General features: G+C 55.8%; 5 protein-coding genes across 5 annotated transcripts; 2 read left to right on the forward strand and 3 right to left on the reverse strand.

The window, feature by feature from the left end:
* Positions 1–344: 344 nt before the first annotated feature.
* On the reverse strand, positions 345–1253 carry PLICBS_010096 (uncharacterized protein; the record flags this gene model as incomplete). Its single annotated transcript, XM_065601798.1, has 1 exon — positions 345–1253. The coding sequence occupies one exon, from the start codon at positions 1251–1253 to the stop codon at positions 345–347; it is 909 nt and encodes a 302-aa protein (XP_065457870.1).
* Positions 1254–2199: 946 nt separating this feature from the next.
* Positions 2200–3139, forward strand: PLICBS_010097 (laccase, multicopper oxidase, benzenediol:oxygen oxidorectuctase; the record flags this gene model as incomplete). Its single annotated transcript, XM_065601799.1, has 2 exons — positions 2200–2680; positions 2727–3139. 2 exons carry the CDS (start codon positions 2200–2202, stop codon positions 3137–3139), a joined length of 894 nt encoding a protein of 297 aa, XP_065457871.1.
* Positions 3140–4323: 1184 nt separating this feature from the next.
* PLICBS_010098 (uncharacterized protein) lies at positions 4324–4812 on the forward strand (the record flags this gene model as incomplete). The annotated part of the gene is made up of 1 exon (XM_065601800.1): positions 4324–4812. The coding sequence occupies one exon, from the start codon at positions 4324–4326 to the stop codon at positions 4810–4812; it is 489 nt and encodes a 162-aa protein (XP_065457872.1).
* A 493-nt stretch (positions 4813–5305) lies between these two features.
* PLICBS_010099 (uncharacterized protein) lies at positions 5306–6680 on the reverse strand (the record flags this gene model as incomplete). The annotated part of the gene is made up of 3 exons (XM_065601801.1): positions 5306–5888; positions 5942–6603; positions 6657–6680. 3 exons carry the CDS (start codon positions 6678–6680, stop codon positions 5306–5308), a joined length of 1269 nt encoding a protein of 422 aa, XP_065457873.1.
* Positions 6681–10423: 3743 nt separating this feature from the next.
* PLICBS_010100 (uncharacterized protein) lies at positions 10424–11844 on the reverse strand (the record flags this gene model as incomplete). The annotated part of the gene is made up of 3 exons (XM_065601802.1): positions 10424–10675; positions 10764–11420; positions 11470–11844. 3 exons carry the CDS (start codon positions 11842–11844, stop codon positions 10424–10426), a joined length of 1284 nt encoding a protein of 427 aa, XP_065457874.1.
* Between the last annotated feature and the right edge of the window lie 1247 nt (positions 11845–13091).

The following is a 13091-nucleotide window of genomic DNA, read 5'->3' on the forward strand; positions in this document are numbered from 1 at the left end:
CGGTTGCGGCAGGGGAAGACGAATCTTGGGCTCGAGACGCCGAACTGAGAAACACGAGATTTTATGTGCCCGAAAAACCGAGTGGCAGCGATGACGCGAACAACTGACTGAGGACTGCGGACCATACTATGCACCCTTTACGATCCAAAAGTTTAGGATTCATGACGAGGGGATCTGGGATATGGGATAGAGGGCACACCAGATATGAAACACGGGTTGGACCTTCACGGCGCAACCTGAAGTGGCCGAGTGTTTGCGACAAGAATAACACGGCCAAACCCAACCTCGATCGCGGCCGGCCTCTCATTGCTATCTAGACCGAAAATTCAAACAGCAGCATCGTTCTAGTTGTGTTTCCGAAGTTCGAGATACTCATTCGCCCCGGGCCCCGTCTTGTGGCTTCTCACAAAACGGTTGGTATCAACAGCAACGACTTTGCCCCCCTCCGTGATTGTGCCGTTGACTGGAAGACCCAGGCCTCCTGCTGTCACGACGTACAAAGTGTTCAAGTCGCCTTTGAGCTTGCCGAACGCTGCGGCGGTGCATCCCGCGAGAGTCATTTGGTCTGGTGCGCCGGCGACCACGGAGTGTTTTCCGTCCGGAGTCACGGCGAAGAGGCGGTTGCCCTCGTTTGTGGTCGCCCAGACGAAGTCACTCCCAATGGGCCCGATGTCGAACTTGTCGAGGAAAATGGTTGTAATCTCTGTTACGAGCTCGCTTTTGGCACCCGAAATGGCCTTGCCATCATCTCCAATCGGAATTCGGTAAATGCATCCGATGTAGCTGTTTCCCCAGTAGAGGTAGCCCTTGTGGACGCGGATGCCGTCAATGCCCTGGGGGGTAAACTTCCAGCGAGGGTAGCGCATATTAGGATCCTGTACTGATACTTCGTACTGGCCCGTCAACGTGTCTACCTTCCAGACCAGACAGTTGGCCCCGTCAGACACCAGGATCGTGGTCGGCTTGCCTGGGAGGGCATCCACTCCGAGAAGGTATCCGCTCTCCGGTATGTGGACGATCTCCCTGATGACGGGCTCGCTGGCTCGAATGTCGATCTCCCATATGCCAAAGGTTCCGTTCGCACCGACGCCGACGGTAGATTGGTTGCCGCCAATGAACGCGAAAACGCCCGGCTGCGTTTCAATGATTCCAGAGACGTAATTGATCTCCGAGAAGGTATGCAGGAGCCGAACAGTCGGTTTCTCTGGTGAGGCTGCCCCCCGAATGGAGAATATTGAGGCCGACGGCACCATGGTAGTGACCAGGACATCACCATTGGACGCAACACGCACGTCATCAATGTATGTAGGGGTCGGGAACTGGTGGACGAGGCGTACTGGGAGGGACGAATGAGTTGGATCCCTCGTGCCAGCAACACCCGCTGCCAGCAATAGGAGACTGGGCAGGCCCCATGTTGTTTGGAGCCGCATTGTGTGATGTGGGCACCAAGTTCGGGGACGCCGCTGCAGGATCTACCACTGAAGGTAAGAACCTGGAGTTTGCACGTACACGCGGCACGCACTTATAAGAGACCCTAAGTCTTGCACGTCAATCGCTTCCAAGTTGACATAAAAATGGTCAATCGCATACTTGCTTGCCCATGTATGGCCCCAACTCCGCGTCGTCGGGGCCGGGGTGACACCGGCGTTTTACTCTTCGGATGGCTGGACCGATTTGGCGTAATGTTCCGACTTTTGAATGCCTGCGCCCCGCAAGCGACCGCGATAACTATGCGCAATTGCCAAACATGTGCTCGTGGAGCTTCCGGCGAGCGCGTCCCCTTTTACAAAACGAGCTTCCCACTGCAGAGCCCAGTCCGATTGTTGGACAACTTGCATGTAGCCTTCCCCCATGATGCTCCGCAATTTGCTGCTGCTCGCGTTTGCGGGACACTCGTTGGCGGCTGCAACGCCAGTGGACAGCACATCAGAGCAACAGCCCATCCTCCTACCACCATCAGAGCGATGCCAGAACGGCCCAACTTCACGGAGATGCTGGGGAGAGTATGACACCAACACAAACTACTACACGACGGTCCCAGACACTGGAAAAACGAGGACCGTCTGGCTCAATGTGGAGGAGGGGACTTGCAACCAAGATGGCTACAAACGTCCGTGCATGACTGTCAATGGTACAATTCCAGGCCCGGCCATCATTGCAGATTGGGGCGACAACCTCGTCATTCACGTCACAAACTCTATGAGGTCGAATGGAACTGCAATGCACTGGCATGGTGTCCGTCAGCTCAATAGCAACGAGTACGATGGGGTCCCTGGCGTTACCCAATGCCCCATACCGCCAGGGGAGACGCACACGTACAAGTTCAGAGTGACCCAGTACGGCACTGGCTGGTATCACAGCCATCTCTCATTCCAAACCGCCGAGGGCGTGTTTGGGCCCATCATCTTCAACGGCCCAGCGACGGCCGACTATGACGAAGACCTCGGCGCGATGTTCCTGCAAGACTGGGCGCACGAATCGACCTTTGCCATCTGGGACCGCAAGGAAAAATTTGGCGTCACGTATTCGCTCAGCAACACGCTGATGAATGGCACAAACACCTTCAATTGCCCGGCGGGCCACCGCGATAAGAATTGCGTCGGCGACGGGAAGAAGTTCCAGACAGTCTTCAAGAAAGGCAAAAAGTACCGACTGCGTCTCATCAACTCGTCCATTGACAGTCAGTTCCACTTTCACATTGACGGGCCACGCCAACGCCCCGCCAGGCGATTACTGGATCCGCGGCGGGTGGAATGAAGCCTGCGTGGACGTTGCCAACGATCTTCCAGAGGAAATGACGGGCATTGTCCGGTACGACGCCGCCAGCAAGGCAGACCCGACCAGCACCGACACTGTCAAGCCGCCCAGCGATTGCGCCGACGAGCCGCAGGCAAGCCTGGTGCCTCAATTGAAGCTCGACGTTACCAACATCACCGACACTACCGTCGAGGAGCTCAGCATGCTAATTAATGGTGCAGCACTGCTGCAGTGGACCATCAACAGCAGCACCCTGCTCCTCGACTGGAAGAAGCCTACTCTGAAGCGTATTCTTGCGCACGACCGCATCTTCCCCACGTCGTACAACGTTGTGCCGGTTGATGCAAGTGCCCCAAACATGAGCTGCCTTTTGCGGAAATGATGCTGACCATTCTGCGTGAATAGAGGAAGTCCAACTCAGGCGACGAGTGGGCTGTGCTGGTAATTGAGAACAAGGCGCCCGCCGCACTTGGCCCGTACGACCTCCTTCAGCTCACCACTCGGTCGTATTCTATCATTTACTGACATGTTCCTACAGCGTACAGCACCCGATCCACCTCCATGGGCACGACTTTTGGGTTCTGGCGCAGGAAGGCCAGAAGTGGGACGGCACAACAAAGGGGTTCAAAACCGTCAACCCTGTACGGCGGGACGTAGCCATGCTACCCGGTAACGGGCATCTGGCCATCGCATTCAAACTTGATAACCCAGGCGCGTGGCTCATCCACTGCCACATCGCATGGCACAGTAGTGAGGGCCTTGCGCTTGAGTTGGTGGAAAGCGAAAAGTCCATCACTTTGGTCCCGGCCAGTACGAAGGCGCTACATGACACATGCAGATCATGGGAAAGGTGGTCTTCCAAAGCACCTTGGGAGCAGGATGATTCTGGAATTTGAGCCTATTAGTTAGTGCCTTCGTCTTGTTCACGGCCTCATCTGCGCTGCAAGTCGGATGCATACCACCGGCCCAGCTCAAACTAGAAAGTATCCACGGCATTGTGCACAAGACCTCCGTAGCCTTTGCGTGCGAAAACTGCACATGTATCGCGATTGAGGTTAATAGCGAACTACGAACTTGCTTCATGTTTTCCTCCATGAAATCGTTGACGGACTCGGGGTACTGTCCTGCGAACCGATTGCGCTGCGTGGGCGACAAGCTATTGAGGCAAACCACCCGGCAGTGTCCCTTGAACACTCTAATGCACCCATGGCCAATCGACGAGCACAGCACACACCAGACGCCGTTTCAAGTGCATCGGAGGGTCGCGTTGACAACATTTCCTGAAGCGAGAAGAACCTTGCATGAAGTTGGCCTCACGGGGAAGCCAGAGCCGATGTGAAGCCATGGAGTGTTTCCGCTTTGGGAACATCGGAGGCCGAATACACCAAATTGGGATCCCGATGCCGCGATGATCCCGAACTCTTCAATGTTGGGACGCGGCACCACGCCTCCAGAGCTACGTTTCTCGCTGTCGCCTCCATCTGGAACAGGCGCCTACCTTGGAGCAATTTTCAGCTGCAGCATTGAAACGTCGTCAATTCACTCGTCGCAGAAGTCAGTGGCACAATGGACGCGATTCCGGCCACATCGCTTCTTGTGGGCGGCTCAACCGTCGCAACACCCACTCTGACCTACCTGTTCAGCGCGACGGTGAACCTCGGAAAGCATCTTGCGCCCATCCCCTTGATAGAGGGCGGCCAGCGCATTGTCGAGCCCCTCGTCAGTGGTACCATCTACGGACCTGCATTCAACGCCACCATTGAAGGTGGCCTTGCTGCTCCCATCGTCATCCACAACTCCACCGGAGACGGATCAAAGTCGCAAATGGCCTTTATTTACGCATACGGCCATGCAGACGATGGTTCACCATTCTATGTTGAGGAGCTTGGCATTGGCACGAGCTCGACCGGCTTGGGGCAGAACACAAGGCTGATTGTCAATGTTGGTGGAAAATACAAGGACTTGGCGGGCATGTATATTCTCGGACAACCGAGACTGAATGAGGATAGATCCGCAGTCAAGGTGGAATGCTTCGGGGTCTCCTTGCCGTCGTAAAATACGGGGACGGGGTATAGGTATCTAGTCAAAATAGATGGACTGCACTGTTCATTACGACGTGTCTGTGAGCCGATATGGCCGCGATAACGTGACATGGCTCCGGCAGTTCGGCCATTTAAAGGACAAATCGTTCCTCTGCATTCATAAACAGGCTCGTCAGATAGCATGAAGTATGCGTGCCGAACACACGCCCTATGGTCATACCCCGAGGTCATGCCCCAAGCACAGGTGAACCACCAAACGAACCCCAGAGCCCAACCAGCGGATTGCTTCATTCTTGCTGATGGGCTGATGAGACGTCTGGGTCAAACTAGTCCTTATGGAAGCATTGACTTGCACTTCTCTACATGGAATTAATCCCAAGATCATCGCAGAGCTGGAACGAGTTTCCGTCTTGCTGCTGCTACATGCTTGCTTGTACCATGTTGCTCTGTCTTACTAGGCGTCGAATGCCCGGTAGCTGGGAGGCTGGCGCCTTGCTGCCCCAGTCTTAACTGAAGCCCAATCCATGTTTGATCGTAAGCCATGCGTACGATGAAACATTTTTGCAGACTTGAAACGCCAATTCTAAGCCCCCCAGCCCAATGATCCTGTTTAGAAGAATGAACTTGTTGGCGTAAAGAGCGGCTTCCTGGTCTCGCTGCTTCTGCGTGATCTCGCCTCGCCAGAGCCTGTCCATCTGCCAGCAGTGTCTGGCAGCCTGCTCCGATGCCATGCCCATGTGCGACCGGAAAGCTGTGAAAGCATCGCCAACGAGCACGGCGTGGCCGTCGAAAAAGCTGCTGTCGACATTGCATTGTGCTTCGCGTACCTTTGTCACGAATACCTTTGGGGTCTTGGTTACGATTTCGGCTAGCGGCGGAATCATCTGCGAAATGTACCGCGCGACTTGGCGATCCCAGATCGAGGGATTCACAAGTCCTTGCGGGACAGTGTTGCCATGCATTTTTCCATGTATGTCTGTGAAAACAGCCTTCATCTCGGGCGAGCCTTCGGGGACGATGTAGTACCAAACCCAATTAATGAGACGCTCGCCTGGTTTGACATGTCCGCCCTCGGTCGGGATGATGTAGCTGGCAGATCGGAGCGTGAGTCTTGATAGTTAATTTGGTGTCTGGTGGCTTACCTGATGAAGTATGTGCCTTTCATCAGACTGAAGTTCAGCCTGTTGGAAAAGTACTGCACAGTCTCATCGGATACCAGCCGTTCGGGCACAGTTCCGCGCCACGCAATGTACCCGGCATATTCTCTGCGAGTGGGAGCCTCTAGAAGGTCTCTAACGGTTGAGTGTACGCCGTCCGCTCCGATTACCAAGTCAGTCGTGATGATGCCTTCGTCTCCCGACATCACGTCGACAAAGTGCACATGGACCACGCCAACCTCCTTGTCGTACTTCAGGCCCGTGACTCGCTTGCCGGATCTGTATTCAGCCATCCCATCCCCTGATTTCGGTCCCGGGGGACTTGGGACCGTATCAGACTTCATGCCATCAAAATTCGCCCGCAGGATCAGGTACAGACAGCCCCAATTGCTCATCTGGCGCGGCGAGTCGACATTCAATACTCGGAGCCATTTGCGCCAAGCAACACTCATATACTGTGCTGGGATAGCGGCGGGCCTGCCAGTGGCATCGTACTTGTCGAGGAGGGCAATCACACTGGGGCCAATTTGCACGCCGGACTCGTGGCTGTGTCGGTCTTTGGACGGATCCTGCTCAAGAACGATGACATCGCTGCCTTGTCGTTTCAACTGCAAGCCTTGCAGCAAACCTGCGATAGAGCCACCGACCTGAAAGAAATTTTGGTCAGAGCCTGACATCAAAGGGGCATTTCCTATCTTACAATTACAACAGACTGAGGAGGCATTTTTGCAGTGTCAGGAATCCAGCTGTCATCCGGTCCTCTGCCAATGAGAGTTGCGCGGTGCACGAATTCGCTTGTTTGTAGGCAAAACTTCTGCTATTGTCTGTAATTGAGTCTTGAGTCTTGTCACTGCCGGTAAATTCCTTGCTTTGGCAGCGAAATTACCAACCCCGACAGCAGACAGCGCAGTACCGACCGTTTTGATGCAGTGGTTGACCCCCAAGGATTTACAGCAATAGCCTGACCCTCCCACGGACAAATCTTGATCGGATCAGCCGTTATTCCCCGTTAGGGATTTCGTCCCGATGAGCCCGCTTGCGTGTTCTGACTCGGAGCAATGTTGCTACATTCGGCTAGGCTGGGACATCACCCCCCCCCCCCGACAATTCAAACGCCCGACATAACGACGACAACTCCGACGATATCGTATGATGTCGAGTGGAGCTTGATTTCCATCCGCTTGATATTGCTTCACCTAACATTCAGATATGTTTAAAATGTTCAGTTGGTTGCACTTTACTACGAGCTACATGTTGTCCTGGACAGATTGCGGACTAGAAAAGGATTTCCTCTTCGACCTGTACGTGTGGCATATTGCATGTAATTCTTACCTTCAGGGTACCAGAAAATATCTGGAATGCAAGGCTACATAGAGAAATGTGTGACCCGGCCCAACCTCAAGGCGTCGGGCGTGGATTCACGAGACCTCAAACTGGTTGACGCTTGCGAACTCCTCCCAACCACGTCTGCACGGGAACCGCGAATTACCAGCGGTCTGACCACTTGAATCATCAGTCGTATCATTTTATGAGTCTATAGAGCACAGGATGACGACTGGTCCGCCATACTGTAAAGAAGTACTCTCAGCGCAAATATGTGTCTACATCTGTAACAGACCCCTCAGCAAATCATCCACCTCCTCCACCTTCCCCTGCAACTCTACGGCTTGCCTTCTGATGGTTTTGTACAACCGCCCATTGGTTGCATCTAGGATGACCCCTTCCTTGAAGAGTATCGTCTTCTCACTGGTCAGCATGCCCAACTGTCCAACAGACCCTTCCCCAAGCGAGTCGGGACGTGATGAGTTTATTATCCTGACGTCCGAGGAGAGGCCCAGCATGCCCTCCGAGCCGCCCAGCGAATCAAGAAGCATCGAGACCGCTTTCCTCGCACGGGTGGCCAGGGCCCGTCCCGCGTGCATGCTTAGAGGCTGTAACTGTCCGAGCCGTAGCCCCCTGTACGAGTTGATGTCGGAGGTAAACGAATTGTGCGGCGACTCGGCCTCTCGACTTGAGTGCGTGTCCTGTAGCTGCGACAGGTGCTCGCGTAGGTGGTCGAGAATGGAGGAGTAAATGCGTGTCAACGTCATATAACAGGATAGTATGAGTAACATTGCGGGCAAATCCAGTGTCAAGGGAGAGCTCTCCGCAGAATGAGGGTGACTATTTTCGGATAGAATGGTTCGAAAACGATGAGAGAAAAATAGTGCGTCGCCTATAGGATAATTGTCGAGCTCTCCAGACAGCCTTAAGAGCTGGTTCTCATAGCAAGTCATGTCTGCCAAAAGTGCCGTGAGGTCGACGACTGGACCGCGAGTGTCCGGCCGTGCGTCTCTCGCCGGGTGGTCAATCGCCGTGTCCGTCGGGGAGAGCCAGGAATCTGCAAAATCGAAAGAGGCGATATTTGTTGCTGGTGTTGTGATCCCTGTTGCCGATGAATATGCCCCTCCAGGGAACATCGTGTCGTCGTGCCTGAGAAACGCCAGGTCCAGCGAGTCCAGCTCCATATACTCGGGCTTCCACGAATCATCCGCCATTTCACCAAAACCGCTATCGGCAGACCCGTCTGAGTTGGACGCGCCATTGCCGGGCGGTGGGTCTAATGTGAAGTGTGCCTCTAAGTCCGGCGGAGTACTTGCAGGGACTGAGAGCGTAAAGGTGCTCATTCCAGGCAACGCTGACTTATCTTTGCCCTTGTCTGCACTGCTGTCGCCGGTAGATGCACTAGCGGAGCGGCCCGACCGTGATCTTTTGCTGAAGACGCACGACCTTGGGGGCTTGGACTTGAGGCACCGTTGGCACGGCGCTGTAGCGTCCGTCGTCGTCGATGAAACGCACCGCAACTTTTGGGCGCGGCACCAATCACAAGATGAGCGGAGAACGGAAACATTTCTGGGCTCGTCCATTGTGAGACCTGAGATCCAATGTCACGGTACCATGGTGTGCTCGATTCGGCGGCCGGACGTTGGAGGTGGCCTCAATCGGTGCTATGTCGTGCAGATATATTTATATGCCCGAGAACATGCACAACTGCCATCGCCCTCTACCCGTCGTACGGACGTGATAAGGGCGGGTGCAATTTCCATCCGATATGCAGGCGAAGCAGGGGTTAGGTTTGAACATCAACCACATGCAAGAGTAGTCCAGTCCGCGTCGGCCGCAAGCACACGCAGGCCCGCCGACCAAGTTTCGAGGCACTGTCAAGTATTTGCGCGTCCCCACTCCATGTACACGTTCTCTGTGCCACTGCGGCAAGTCGACAGAGCAGAACGTTCCGCGCTCTCCTCTCCACCCTCGCCTCCCTGTGGTGCCGGTCGCTCGCCTGCATGTAAGCACCTACGTTGGATTACTCAAGATCCCGTCTCTCGAAATAAATAAAAGACATCAAGTCCTCTCTCATCGTCTTGAAATCTGTAACAGTTGCAGTGGCCAGGTGATTTCCCTGTCTTACATTTCGAAAACCTGTGCTGCTGGCAGTGATTTGATGTGCCCTTCCACCGCCTCTGGCGCCAGGAGACATTCACTTTGTGCTGGCCTGCACTGTTAACGCATGTAAATGTCACTGCACCTGTCGATTGGCTTGACTAGGTACTGCACACTGCACTGTCGCCACTCCTGCCGTTGAATGTCACAAGCTCCAATGGGGATGGTTGCGTTTGCGCTGACGAATCCACCGCGTTGCAGACTGTCATGCTCGTTTATTTCGGACGGGTCCCTCTGGAACCATTACATTACATAACGAAGGTACCCTGCGGCTCGCTGATGGAACGCTGGAGATAGCCTCGGTGTCATCGCTCGAGAACACTATATGCCCCAATATGGAGGGGCTGTGGACCTGGGTTGGCCTGCAGGGCAGAAGCGCCGGGTTCCCAGGCCAGCCCGGGTGGAGCGAGGAGGGCGCAGGCTGCGCAGCAGACGAGAAGGGTCAGGCTGCGAGAGCCGACTGCATGTGCCGATGGCTTACCCCGAGTGCCCGATGTTACGCTTCAGCCTGAAGCGCATAGTTTGTGGTAGGATTGCGCCATATCACGTTCAACCACATTCCAGACGGGACAGCGTCGCATTGGTGATACCAGCTTATTTCGTTGCCCGCAGCATGTCAAAAGAAACGGCGACTGGACCATGCCGAATGAGACGGAGGATAATAGACCCCCGACTAGGTCTCATCCTCCTTATGTCCCGATTTGGTGGGAGGCAGGGGTCTCGGTCGTCCAATGCTCTATCCTGATTCCTGACCCCTCAGGGCTAGGAGTTCCAGACGTTCCCGGCGCTCGCGGCCCGAGTCGGCGATCCGACAGTCTTATTCTCACTGATCGGCGTTATCGCAGGCTGTGAGCTAGAAGATGCGATCGTATATGCGGCGGAAGCTGGCGACGAAGCCAACCCCGCATGCTATCATTGAGTTATCTCGTGTAAGTACCGCTAGCGTTAAGCACTAAAGAATTGTGCCGCAGCCACACGCCCGATTCACGCTAGGGTGGCGGCGTTTCGACGGAGGCGTTCGCCATACCTGTAGAAGAGGATTGGGGCGGGAATAAACGCCAGGGCTAGAAATCCAAGCAAGGTGTTCCCCCAACCATAGCCTAATGTCTTGTACATGCTCGGTGCAGCTAGGGGCAGGAAGGTCCCAGACACATATCGAAGCAGAAGGTTGGCGCTGAGCGCAGACGCAGCAGCCTCGGACCCAAATAGATCGACAATGTAGAGTTGTGCGGGCATCTGGAATCACCAGTATTAGCGCCAGCGTTTCAAGATTGCTTCTGGGGGCTGTAGTAGTGTGGTGTGGTGGATCAAAATGGGGGCTCACAACGACGAAGAAGGCGCCAAAACCAACGAATGTGGTGCCAACGATGGGGACGATCCAGTGGACCTTGTAGTGGACCGTCCAGCCGTAGATGAACATTCCCACAGCAACAAAAGGGCTGAGAAAGATCATGAGCACAAGACGGTGCTCGGGTAGAGGCCGCTGCAGGCCATGACTTTTGAGAATCCTGGCTTGTACCCGAGAGTTGATGGCGCTAAAGAGAAGCACATCGAGGACAAGGGCAATGCCCAGCCCCAGGTAGACCAAGCCGGACGTGGACGTGGTGAAGCCGTACTGCCCCTCAAACACAGGGCTGAATGTGGTGAATAGGATATACAGCAGTCCAAACACCAGCGCCACGTAAAGCGAGATGACGAGGAGGATCGGCGAGCGGAAGAGGAGTGACATGGGACGAACCAGGGCCTGGACAAGGATCTGGTTGGCGGAATCCGTGCGCGCAAGCCTCGACACCAAATTTTGGCTCCCGGTAGAGGCGCGTAACCGTTTTGCCTTGCGCTCCAAAAGGACCCTTGGCTGCGTCTCCCGCATGACGACGACAGTGGCGGCTGCAAGGGCACCTCCAAGCATGGCCAGTAGCCAGAATGTCCAGCGCCAACCGATGGCTCCCGCAACAAATCCTCCGATGAGCGGGCCGAGGACCTGGGCGGGTCAGCAATCGCTTCAATTAGCCCGGGGATGCCACACCTACCGGGCCAGTGAGCGGGCCAAGGCTGAAGAGCGACATGGCTGAGGCCCTTTGTTCCAACGAGGTCACATCGGCAATGGTGCCCCCGCCGAGAGCCATTGGCGTACCACCAGCACAGCCGGAGAGAAATCGAAACACCATGAATTGAGGGAGGCTCCTGGCGAGGGCGCTGGCTATAACAAAGACGACAAATATTGCGTTGGAGGCGTGATAGATGGGGAGGCGGCCGTAGACTTCGCTGAGCGGTGACATGAGCATCGGGCCCACCGCGATACCAAGCACGTAGAGGGTGATGGCCAGCGTGCTCACGGCCGGTGACTCGATGTGGAAGTCACGGGCGATGTCGTCAATGCCGGGGGCGCACATCGTGGGGGCCATGTTTCTGCAGCCGGGCGCACCATGGGTGTCAACCACTTGTAGACATGGACCGAGGTCCAGAAGACCAGGCACCAGACGGCACATAACCACAGAGGAGGAAGGTGGCGACTCACGTTAGAAGACCGAGCAATGCGACCACGATGACATGCGCCCACCTTTTGCCGCCGGGCCAGTTACGGGGGTTGTGGGTGTCGTTTGGACCATCCCAGTCGACGATGTGGTCGCCGTTGAGTGGGCTAGAGTCACCGGTCCATGTCGCGCTAGGCTCAGACTCGGGTGCTGTTTTCTCGCTTCTGACGTGCGTTCCTGACATCTCGCGCGACATAGAGAACCCGAGATAGCGAAGAGAGAATGTGTGTGTGTGTGTGAGTGAGTGAGGGAGGCAGAGGAGGACCAGGGAGGGTGGATACAGGCAAGGCGAGGACAGCAAACGCGTGGCTGCATGATTGCGGCGAGAGAGTTTAAGAGCGGGATCAGGATCGCGACCGCGCCGATGATGCCTTTGAGACAACGGAGATAGCAAATCCGAGAGAGCAGGATTCGACCCTAGCGACGATGGGGCCAGGGGTGCCTCCTGCGGCCCAGGGTGTCGCGAGAATTGCCCTCGACGTCTAAGTCGGTTTCCACCAGACGGACGGCGACGTGCATCTAGAAGAGAGTGTCAACGATGCATATGGCCCCGGAGGATCGGAGGTGCAGGAGGGAGGTGACAGGCAAAACGGTTGGCCTACGGCTGGCCTCTCCTTTCCAGCCAGTGACGGGAAGCACTTGCGCGAAGCGAAGCCACGCTCGGGATAGCGCGGGGCGGGCCCGGCGCGGGACACGGGAGGGGCGGGCCCGGCGGTGGGGCCGCGGAGGGTCGGAGGATCGGAGGGTCGCGGATGGTCGGAACGAGCACCAAGTAGCCGCCGCCTCCACCCAACCCATAGGGCTGTTCTAGGCACACATTCCCGCTCCGCTGCCCCTCTGCCCCTCTGCCTGGCTGACAAGGGTGACGCCCGAAATTGAGGGGATGCTTTCTGGACAGGCCACATCTACAGTACGTGACCCGTCCAGGACCATTCGTCCACCTCCGTGTCGCTGCCGCTGGTGTTGATGCTTGCCTGAGCGCATGGCATCGGGCAGCGGCCTTTCGCCGGGAAAACGGCAGCGGGACCAGGATATCGAAGCCATACGCGCTGAGTCGCAGTGTAATACTGCGTCGCTCGACTACGTCAGATACTGTAGGTGGTACTCTGACCACCGTA

This window comes from Purpureocillium lilacinum (genome assembly GCF_023168085.1).
Source record: "Purpureocillium lilacinum CBS 284.36 DNA, scaffold_8, whole genome shotgun sequence".
Taxonomy (NCBI): Eukaryota; Fungi; Ascomycota; class Sordariomycetes; order Hypocreales; family Ophiocordycipitaceae; genus Purpureocillium; species Purpureocillium lilacinum.